The sequence below is a fragment of the Lathyrus oleraceus genome, chromosome 5 (assembly GCF_024323335.1).
Source record: "Lathyrus oleraceus cultivar Zhongwan6 chromosome 5, CAAS_Psat_ZW6_1.0, whole genome shotgun sequence".
NCBI classification, from domain to species: Eukaryota; Viridiplantae; Streptophyta; class Magnoliopsida; order Fabales; family Fabaceae; genus Lathyrus; species Lathyrus oleraceus.
The window spans coordinates 595345903-595357640 of NC_066583.1; the positions used below are offsets into that span (position 1 = coordinate 595345903).

General features: G+C 37.8%; 2 protein-coding genes across 2 annotated transcripts; both read left to right on the plus strand.

Annotated features, from left to right (window-relative positions):
- Window positions 1-260: 260 nt before the first annotated feature.
- LOC127086808 (G-type lectin S-receptor-like serine/threonine-protein kinase At2g19130) lies at window positions 261-3091 on the plus strand. Its single transcript, XM_051027625.1, has one exon. It carries the CDS (start codon window positions 476-478, stop codon window positions 2972-2974), a length of 2499 nt encoding a protein of 832 aa, XP_050883582.1. The 5' UTR covers window positions 261-475; the 3' UTR covers window positions 2975-3091.
- A 2426-nt stretch (window positions 3092-5517) lies between these two features.
- On the plus strand, window positions 5518-8445 carry LOC127082292 (uncharacterized). The gene has a single exon (XM_051022527.1). It carries the CDS (start codon window positions 5518-5520, stop codon window positions 8443-8445), a length of 2928 nt encoding a protein of 975 aa, XP_050878484.1.
- Window positions 8446-11738: the final 3293 nt, after the last annotated feature.

Sequence of the window (11738 nt, forward strand, 5' to 3'; positions counted from 1 at the left end):
TGGATTAAAACCCACAAAAATATTTATAACATATTTTACAAATTCAAATAAATAAATATATTTTGTAAGTCATACCCTTTATTGATTAATTTGAGAGTGCTCACACATAAAATATTTGCACGTTTTAGTCCACTCCAACAATGTGTAGAAAGTCTCATATTGCACAATCCACATCATAAACCAATAAAATATTATCCTTTGGACAACAGAGAACACAGAAAAATCTACAAATACTTACAAAATGTATCACAGTAACACGAATTTAACATTATTGAGTAAAGTGGAGAATGCAATCAATGCACACAAGATAGTGTTTGATGAAGTCAATAAATGCTCCAAGCTTATAGTACATGTGATAAAACTCACATGAAAGTTACAACTAATGACAACTACTCAAACCATCCAACAAGTTGCCACTAGGCCATCTTCACTACCACAATTTTCTTGATAGTTTCTCCATTCAAGAATTTCAACCATGTTCAATATGATGAAACCATGGTTCTGGTTTTCTCTTCTTAGCCTCTTCTTCTGTTTACACTTCCATCCTTCTCTTGCAGCTTTAACAACCATCTCGACAAACCAATCTCTCTCTGGTGACCAAACTCTTATCTCTAAAGGTGGAATCTTTGAATTGGGTTTCTTCAAACCAGGTAATAGTTCCTCTAAGTACTACATAGGAATATGGTACAAAAAGGTTAGCCAACAAACAATTGTTTGGGTTGCCAACAGAGACAATCCTGTCTCTGATAAAAACACTGCAACCTTAAAAATCTCAGCTGGTGATTTAGTTCTATTAGACGAGTCTTCAAAACAAGTTTGGTCGACAAACATGAGTTTTCCTAAGTCAGTTTCTGTTTCAGCTATTCTCTTAGATAGTGGAAATCTTGTTTTGAGAAATAGGCCTAATGATGATGCATCAGATCCTCTATGGCAGAGTTTTGATCATCCAGCAGATACATGGCTTCCCGGTGGCAAAATGAAGCTTGACAAGAAAACAAAGAAGCCTCAGTATCTCACTTCATGGAAGAATAAGGAAGATCCTGCAACGGGTCTTTTCTCTTTGGAACTTGACCCGAAAGGAACAAGTGCCTATTTGATTCTTTGGAATAAATCTGAACAGTATTGGACAAGTGGACCTTGGGATGGACATATTTTTAGTCTGGTTCCTGAGATGAGGTTGAATTATATCTACGATTTTTCGTTCGTGTCGAACGAGAATGAGAGCTATTTCACTTACTCCATGTATAACCCTTCCACTATATCGCGGTTTGTGATGGATATATCCGGGCAGATCAAGCAATTATCGTGGTTGGAGAATATCAAACAGTGGAACCTGTTTTGGTCGCAGCCAAGAACACAGTGTGAGGTTTATGCTTTCTGCGGCGCGTTTGGAACCTGTACTGAGAACTCGAAGCCGTATTGTAATTGTTTGGATGGTTTTGAGCCAAAGTCACAGTCTGATTGGGATCTGGAGGATCACTCAGGCGGGTGTATGAGAAAAACAAGGTTGCAATGCGAGAGTTCTGATCGCTCTAATGGGGTAAAGGACGGGTTTCGTCCAATCCCCAACATGGCATTGCCTAAACATGCACAATCTGTGAGATCAGAGAATGCAGAAGAATGTGAATCGATATGCTTGAACAACTGCTCTTGTTCTGCTTATTCGTATGACAGTGATGAATGTTCAGTTTGGATTAAAGACCTACTGAATCTGCAACAATTTTCTTCAGATGATAGTAGTGGAAAAACTTTGTATTTAAAACTTGCAGCATCAGAGTTTAATGCTGGGAAAAACAGTAACAGGTTGATTATCGGTATTGTAGTAGGCGCGGTAGTTGGCATAGGGCTTCTCTTGGCCCTTCTGTTTGTCGTGCTTAGGCGAAGAAACCGAACAGTTGGAACAGGTAAGCCTGTGGAGGGTTCGTTGGTGGCATTTGGCTACAGAGATATGCAAAATGCGACGAAGAATTTCTCAGAGAAATTAGGAGGAGGTGGATTCGGTTCGGTGTTCAAAGGAACGTTAGCTGATTCAACTGTAGTGGCAGTAAAGAAGTTGGAAAGTGTTAGCCAAGGAGAGAAACAGTTCAGAACAGAAGTGAGTACAATAGGAACAGTGCAACATGTTAATCTTGTTCGTCTCCGTGGATTCTGTTCGGAAGGTACTAAACGGATGCTGGTTTATGATTACATGCCAAATGGTTCATTGGATTTTCATTTATTCATGAAGAAGGATACTTATGAGCTTTTGAACTGGAAAATGAGATACCAAATAGCTCTTGGAACTGCTAGGGGGTTAACTTACCTCCACGAAAAGTGCCGAGACTGTATCATACACTGCGACGTAAAGCCAGAAAACATTCTCTTAGACACGGATTTCTGTCCGAAAGTCGCGGACTTCGGCCTAGCTAAGCTAGTTGGTCGAGATTTCAGCAGGGTCTTAACAACCATGAGAGGAACAAGAGGCTATCTCGCGCCAGAGTGGATTTCTGGGGTGGCTATTACAGCGAAAGCCGATGTTTACAGCTACGGAATGATGCTTTTCGAGGTTGTATCAGGTAGGAGAAACTCCGAGCCATCGGAAGAAGGTCAAGTTACTTTCTTTCCTACCTTAGCTGCAAAGGTAGTCATTGAAGGTGGCAGTGTGATCACCCTATTGGATCCTAGATTGGAGGGAAACGGGGACGTTGAAGAAGTTGCCCGAATAATAAAAGTCGCTTCTTGGTGCGTCCAAGACAATGAAAACGAAAGGCCAACAATGGGTCAGGTAGTTCAAATTCTTGAAGGGATTTTGGAAGTGAATTTGCCTCCGATTCCAAGATCCCTTCAAATGTTTGTTGATAATCACGAGAACATGGTTTTCTACACCGATTCTAGCTCGACTCAAAGTTCACAGGTTAAGAGTAACAGCTCAACAGGCTCTCAGGTCAAAAGCAACATATCATCTGCTAGCTCTAATTTTTCTGCAGAAAATTAGAGGATCCTTTTGTTGTCTGTATTTTTATCAGTTAATGATATACAAATAAAATGTGATCTTTTGATGTAAAGAAATGTAATTGTAATATATGTTTGAATAATGAGATTCTCTTTTAAAGTTAGTGTCCTATAACATATATATAGTATGAATGTTTGATTAACAAAATGCCTTTATTTTTTTCATTGCAATTATTTGACACTTTGAAACATGTTGTTAACTAACATCCGGTTAAAGGTGGAAATATAGGTAATGAAAAAAATACATGAAATATTCAATAAAGATCAGAAAATGATAGAGACAGAAGATAGAACCTGGTGGATGAATGCTTCACATGGTGATAGAGCCAAGGTTGCAAAACACTTCTTCGTTTAATTGGGAGCAAGAAGACCATGTTGGAATATATTCACTATCATGATTCACATCATTTCCAATATAATAGAGACCATTTTGAGCTTTTTATTGTTATATTTTTAAACATATGTTTACAATCAAAATAGTCCTAGATTTTATATGGAAAATGGTTATTCTTGTAGCAAAAGATACACTACACCGTATTTCACTTATCATTAACATGATGAACCGTAAAATATTATAATAATACAATAATATTTTAAATATATATATATATATATATATATATATATATATATATATATATATATATATATATATATATATATATATATATATATATATATATATATATAATAATTTTTTTATAAATTAAAGAGTACCGTGTGATTAAACTAATTTCATAATTTCATCAACTAATATTTTACGTTTCATTGACAAATTTTGCTTTATTATTAAAAGTTATTTTTATATTTGAGTGTTTATTAATCAACTTCATAATTTCGTTAACTAATTTTTTATATTTCATTAATCAATTTTATTTTACTATTAAAAACTATTTTTAATATCTGAATGTTTATTAACCAACTTCTTCACCTTATTAATCAATTATTTACATTACATTAATCAACTTTATTTTATTATAAAAATTTACTGTTCATACACTATGCACGGACATTGTTTACGGACACTATTCATTCATGCACGGATTTTATTTATTCATGCATATGGTATAGATGTAAGTTTCTACACTGTTCATGGACATTTGCTGATTTTATACTTGAGTACACATTTACCGCCTATGATGAAAGATTAAAGAGTCTTAATATGAAGCAATTTACTAAGTCATCTAAAAATTTAGAATGACAATCAGTAATATATTTTGTTTTTGAAATATTATAATAATAAAAATTATATTTGAATAATTTGTATAAGTTCTCTAAAATCTTTATTCAATATAAATTTTAAAGTTTTCAAATTAATTTTTTTTGTGATATAAAAAAAATTCTTGAAAACCCTCTTGACCTAATTTAATTTTTTTTTATCCAATCCTTTCTAAATTTCAAATTCATCTCCTACTTTCTCCTAAAGAATCTATTGAATGATTTAGAAAATCAAGTGAAAAAATTTGTAGTTTTTTAAAAGCAAATTCACTTAGACAATCAATTTAGATTGATATAATAGAAAAGAACGAAATAAAATATAACAAAATACAATGAAAATGGAGCAGTATAAAATTGAATGGAGTGAGATAAAATAAATTTCATTAATGCATAAACTTAAATGAGATTATATAGAGAATTAAATTAAACTAGATAAAATAAATTTCATTATGTTTTATTCCACCTATTATTTACACATTTAAATAATAAAATCCCACCTATTATCTACATATTTAAATAATAAAATCACATTATTTATCTCACTATCTCATTCTAGAGAAATACTTCTTTGACACTCAATTTGACTTTTAGGCTTATGTATGTCATTGATTTTAAGAGCACTGGGTTAATTTGCTATGATTTGTTTGCAATCTCTTAGTCTATCTAAGCATATATATATATATATATATATATATATATATATATATATATATATATATATATATATATATATATATATATATATATATATATATATAGTCTTGTTTTCATTATCTACTAGTGTTTTTCTTATCATGTTTTTTATATTTTAATTGACAAAGGTGAAAACCATCTTTTGATTTAGGCTTAGTTAGTCCCAGGATCACATTGTTTTTACTTTATTCTTTTATCTAATAAACAATATATTTAAAAACTATTCTGTTATGAGCCCAGTTCCTATTGATACTAATGTTGGAATTAGGCCTGTTGCCACTGCAGAAGATGGGTCTGTGAATGATACTGTGAGAAGGCCCATGCGTACCAAGAAGCTGCCTTCTAAATATAAGGATCATATAGTCTACAAATAAAATATCCTAATTGCTTCTAGAATGGATGACTCACTACTAGTTTGTTATATTTTGCATTGCTGTCAAATCTGTTAGTGGATTCTGTTTGCATTCCTTTATATTTGGTTGTATTCACCATTTCAAAGATATGAATGAAATATATTCCAACTGCATTCTCTCTCTATCTTTTCTTGAGGAGGCACTCAGGCCTTATAATACTGAGATATAACATTGGTGCTTTCATTGTGTGTCCTCTCCTCCAATGACCAACAATCGCCCTCCTCCTCCTCCACCTGACCGTGTGGATGAACTAGCCCGTCAAATCTCCTTCCTCACCACCCAATTTGAAGCTCTGAGCAAACGGTTAACGGAGCCGTCGTCGTCCCCGGCTTCGGGTCGCTCCTCCTCAGAATCTTCCAACCGTCCTCGCCTGAAACTTGACGTTCCTCGCTTCGACGGCACCGACACCCATGGGTGGATCTTCAAAATCTCCCAATTCTTCACTTATCACCAGACTCCTGATGAAGAGCGCATTACCATCGCCTCGTTCTACCTCGACGGGGCTGCCCTCGCATGGTATCAATGGATGTATCGTAACCACCAGATTGTGTCATGGCCACAGTTTCTCACCGCCTTGGAAACTCGGTTTGCTCCCACCGCATTCGACGATCCTCGGGGAAATTTATTCAAGTTAACTCAATCAACCACCGTCGCTGCTTACCTTACAGAGTTTGAAGCCATTGCCAATCGCTTAGAAGGTCTCTCTGCCGCCGATCTTCTGAGTTGTTTTGTCTCCGGCCTAAAAACAGAAATTCGCCGTGAAATTTTGGCTCTTCAACCAACCACCATTGCTCAAGCTGCCGGGTTGGCTCGTTTACAAGAGGATAAACTTCACGATATTGCGCGTGCCTCGCGTCAACGGCAGAGCACTCCGTGGCAACCACCGTCAAATTGGCGCCCTACGGTTAAAACAGCCACCGATGTGACCCCGACGGTCAAATCCTCTCCTGGGATTCTCCCTACTCCTCCGGTGAAGCCGCGTTTCCGCCATCTCTCTAGTGTTGAGATGGATGAGCGACGAGAGAAGGGACTATGTTTCAACTGTGACCAACGATGGTCCCGTTCCCATAAATGCGGTGCTCGCGTTTTTCTATTATTAGCTAACAGCGATGAAGCTTCAGTTGATGCCGGTGACCTTGAACAGGCAGCTACACAGTTGAGTTCGGATGATGATCCACGGGTTGAATCAACTGCCACCGCAGCACAGTTGAGCTTGCATGCTCTCTCTGGTGACCACGCTGCTGACACCTTTCGGGTAGTGGGCCGAATCGGGCCACAAACAGTCCATGTGCTTGTGGATGGAGGAAGCACGCACAATTTTGTGCAAGAGACTATCGCTAAGACTTTGGGCTTGACTCTTGACCCAATTGATCCATTTAGGGTATTAGTGGGTAGTGGCCAAGAATTGCATTGCACTCATGTGTGTCCTGGGGTGTCTATTGTAATTCAGGATCACACTTTCTCAGTGGACTTGTACGTATTGGGGTTACGAGGTGCTGATCTGGTTTTAGGGGCACAGTGGCTTAGACAACTTGGGCCGGTGCTGATGAATTACAATAATCTCACCATGTGTTTCTTTCATAACAACTCCTGTGTTGAACTACAAGGCCTCGCACCTACCCCCACCGTGGGCTTGCATTCATTTCACAAATTAACCCGTCACAATCCTGAGGCCCAACTATTCTCCTTACGCATTTCTGGACTTTCAACCACAGATAATCCACCCAATCAAACTGACTCACCTAACACATCCCTATCTCTCCTTCCTCCCCAATTCCAAACCCTAATCACTCATCATGCCAAGCTATTTGCAGAACCATCTTCTCTCCCACCCCCACGCACCACTGACCATACAATTCCCCTCATTCCACAATCAACTCCTGTCAATGTGCGTCCTTATCGTTACCCCCATTCCCAGAAATTGGAAATCGAAGCTCAGGTTTCTAAATTTCTCAGTACTGGTTGGATTCAACCAAGCACCAGCCCTTTCTCCTCGCCTGTACTGTTGCTTAAGAAGAAGGATGGGACCTGGCGAATGTGTGTAGATTACAGAGCATTGAACACTATCACAGTGCGTGACAGGTTCCCTCTTCCCACCATAGATGAGTTGCTTGATGAGTTAGGCAGCGCCCAGGTATTCTCTAAGTTGGATTTAACTTCTGGGTTTCACCAAATACGGGTTGCTCCGCAAGATATCCACAAGACCGCCTTTCGCACGCATGATGGTCACTATGAATATCGTGTCATGCCTTTTGGACTCTGCAACGCACCGTCTACGTTCCAAGCAACAATGAACGACATTTTCAGGCCTTTACTGCGAAAATCAGTAATTGTATTTTTTGATGATATATTGGTTTTCAGTGAAACAATGGAGAGCCATTTGGAACATTTGACTCAAGTTTTCTCTATACTTGAGAAGCATGAATTCCACTTGAAACCATCAAAATGCACTTTCTGCCAATCCCAAATTGCCTACCTTGGTCACATTGTCACTGCAGGCACCGTTGCTCCTGATCCCCTCAAAATCCAAGGAGTTTTGGATTGGCCCACTCCTAAAACAGTTAAGAGCTTACGCGGTTTCCTTGGCTTGTCGGGGTTTTATCGCCGTTTTGTGCGCTCCTACGCTAGTTTAGCACACCCCCTCACTTCCCTGTTGAAGACAAATGCCTTTGAGTGGTCGACTATAGCACAAAGCGCTTTTGACACCTTGAAACAGGCACTTGCTTCTGCTCCAGTCTTGTCTCTGCCAGATTTTGGGAAGCCTTTCATAGTTCAAACCGATGCTTCGGGGTATGCCATGGGAGCTGTTTTGTTGCAAGATGACCATCCCATCGCCTACTTCAGTAAGTTGTTCTGTCCTAGACTCTCTAAGGCTTCTACTTATATACGTGAATTACATGCTATCACGTGTGCTGTTAAGCGTTGGCGTCAATATTTGTTGGGTCACTACTTTGTCATCCAAACGGATCATCGTAGTCTTAAGGAGCTACTCACACAAGTTATTCAAACCCCTGAGCAGCAGTTTTATTTGTCCAAACTATTAGGTTATCATTATGACATTCAGTATAAAGCGGGGAAAACCAATGTGGTGGCCGACGCTTTGTCTCGTTGTTTTGAGTCAGGAGCTTAAACGAGACCTTCATCAATCTGATGTGTACCTGGAAATGTACCAAAAATACGCAGCTGATCCTGCTAGTATGCCCGGCTTTACCGTTGCTAATGGCTTATTGTTGCAGAAGGGCAGAATTTGGATTCCCTCCAATTCTCGTTTCAAAATGTTGCTTATGAAGGAATTCCATGAGACTCCAATTGGAGGACATGCTGGCATAGTCAAAACTTTGAAGAGACTTTCTGCCAACTTCACTTGGGACTCCATGCGCAAAGATATCACTTCCTTCATTTCTGCCTGCTTAGTTTGCCAGCAAACTAAGTACTCTACTCAAAAACCAGGGGGTCTCTTGCAACCATTGCCCATCCCTGCTCATGTTTGGGAGGATATATCACTTGATTTTGTTACTGGTTTGCCCGTTTCGGGAGGTTATTCTGTCCTATTGGTTGTAGTTGACAGGTTTTCTAAGTATGTTCACTTAGGCGCTCTTCCATCACACTACACAGCTTATAAAGTGGCTGAGCTTTTTGTTAATATGGTGTGTAAATTGCATGGCTTACCAAAAAGTATCGTCTCGGACCGTGATCCTATTTTCATTAGCAAGTTTTGGTCAGACCTCTTCAAATTCAGTGGCACACTTTTGAGGATGAGCTCGGCTTATCATCCCCAAACTGATGGCCAAACAGAAGTCACTAATCGAACAATAGAACAGTACTTAAGGGCCTTTGTTCATCACAAACCATCACTTTGGCACAGATACTTACCTTGGGCAGAATATCACTATAATACCTCCTATCACACTGCAGCAGGAATCACTCCTTATCAGGTTGTCTATGGTAAACCTCCTCCTACTATTCCTAGCTATGTTGCTGGTTCCTCCACTGTTGATGCTAGTAATGATTTATTATTGACTAGAGAAGAAATACTGGAGATGTTGAAAAAGAATCTGGAAAAAGCTCAACTTAGAATGAAATCTATAGCCGATGGGAAGCGTAGAGAGCTGCACTTTGACGTTGATAATTGGGTTCATGTTAAGCTTCAACCTTATCGACAAGGGTCGCTGTCTGCAGCCAAGTTCAATAAGCTTAACAAGCGTTTTTATGGTCCATTTCGCATCTCAGCCCGTGTCGGACCTGTAGCTTATAAGTTGGAGCTCCCTTCACATGCCAAAATTCATGATGTGTTTCATTGTTCTTTGCTGAAGCTGTATAAAGGCCCCATCCCTCCTCATATTTTGCAGTTACCCCCAGATTCAATTGATAACAGTCCTGTTGTTTCTCCTCTTGTTATTTTGGACACACGTATCGTTGACACTGCTGGTGTGCCTTGTAAACAGGTGTTAGTGCAGTGGAATGGCTTGCCACCAGAGGATACGTCTTGGGAACTGTGGGATGACTTGAAGCAGCATTACAACCTTGAGGACAAGGTTGTTTCAGATGGGGTGGGTAATGTTATGAGCCCAGTTCCTATTGATACTAATGTTGGAATTGGGCCTGTTGCCACTGCAGAAGATGGGTCTGTGAATGATACTGTGAGAAGGCCCATGCGTACCAAGAAGCTGCCTTCTAAATATAAGGATCATATAGTCTACAAATAAAATATCCTAATTGCTTCTAGAATGGATGACTCACTACTAGTTTGTTATATTTTGCATTGCTGTCAAATCTGTTAGTGGATTCTGTTTGCATTCCTTTATATTTGGTTGTATTCACCATTTCAAAGATATGAATGAAATATATTCCAACTGCATTCTCTCTCTATCTTTTCTTGAGGAGGCACTCAGGCCTTATAATACTGAGATATAACATATTCTGCTAAAATTTGATATAATACGGATTCCTTAACTCCTTCGTAAGTTGCAGTGTTTTGCATTTTTTAAAATTTCCAATTCATTTTCTTTATTCTTATTCATTCATCTTATCTTATTTCTTCTTCTTATCAAGTTATCGAATTTGTATGAAGAACACTAATATGCTCTGGTTCTCTTCATCTTTAATTTTGAAAATGTCAAATATTTCGAGTGATGGTTCAATATCAAACAACCAAAGTTTTGGGATAGTTGGATCTGAACTTAAAATACACAAGAGGATGAAATGTTTTGCCAAGAGAAATGTGTTCTTTGTACTGTGACGGACATGGACAATTTGAACTTTGAAAAAAAGTTTTGGGGTTGTAGATATTACATAAATCTAATAGATAAGAGTTGTAATTTTTTCAAGCGGTTAAATAAAATTGATGATGAAAGGAATCTGAATATCAAAAAACAAAAGATTTTTTTTATATTAAAGAATAAGGTTGTTTACACAACATAATTTTGAAAATGTCGATGATGCTTGAGATTTTTAATTTTAGGATGAATTTAGTGATATTTATAAGATAATGGAACTGTTTGTATTTCTCGTTCATGTTAATTTTAGGTTGATGTTGCACAGGATTACGAGAAAGATAGATGACAGTAACATTGTCACATTACGCCAAAGTGACAAGAGGAATAGGAAAATGGACCTTTAGAAGAATATTACGAATCCAACACGACTCAGAAACAACACTAACAACACCTTTATATTCTTTTTCAACATTAGAACGAGAGAGAGTGAGTTGTCTTTTGGTAGACCCAGAGATAAGATTGTTACCTAGAAAGACACAATAGTCAGATATGGATCGTTGATTGTTTGAACATCCATCCCAATCAACGTCAATTTAAGAGATAAGTTGTGTAATGGGGGATGCTGATAAATGTAATCCAATATGTATCGTACCATGAACATAACGTATAATGTGCTTGAAGGCAAGCATGTGTTTTGTGCGAAGTGCATGCAAGTGAAGACAAACTTGTTGAACTGCATATGATATGCCAGGTCGAGTGAATGTGAGATACTGTAAAGCCCCTGCAAAACTCACTACTATAAAATAGACCTTTCGTCACACTAAACTATAACAGTCTTTGTTAACTGTGGTAAAACCCCAATTGTGGATGCGTTTTTTTTATTTATATTTACGAAAATACATTGCACTACAGTCAAACTAATAAACCGTGATTATACATTTATGGAGTGACAGGGTTTGAATCTCAGCTCCGACAATTTTTTAATTTTTTGTTACAATTGATGTTGTCCTTATAATTATAATATATAAATTAAAATTGAAATACCTATCGCCACGGTTGATAGTGAGAACCTTCGTGAAATTCATTACATTTTTTCATCACGGTTTTTTAAAACAATTATGGTGAAATTGTTTACTTATTTATAATATAAGCAAATTAGCTCTCGCTTCTTGACAATATCGTTATATCTATCACAACAAAATCCTAG

Coding starts and splice junctions, on each gene's coding strand:
- LOC127086808 (XM_051027625.1), top strand. CDS start 476: ATGTTCAATATGATGAAACCATGGTTCTGGTTTTCTCTTCTTAGCCTC.
- LOC127082292 (XM_051022527.1), top strand. CDS start 5,518: ATGACCAACAATCGCCCTCCTCCTCCTCCACCTGACCGTGTGGATGAA.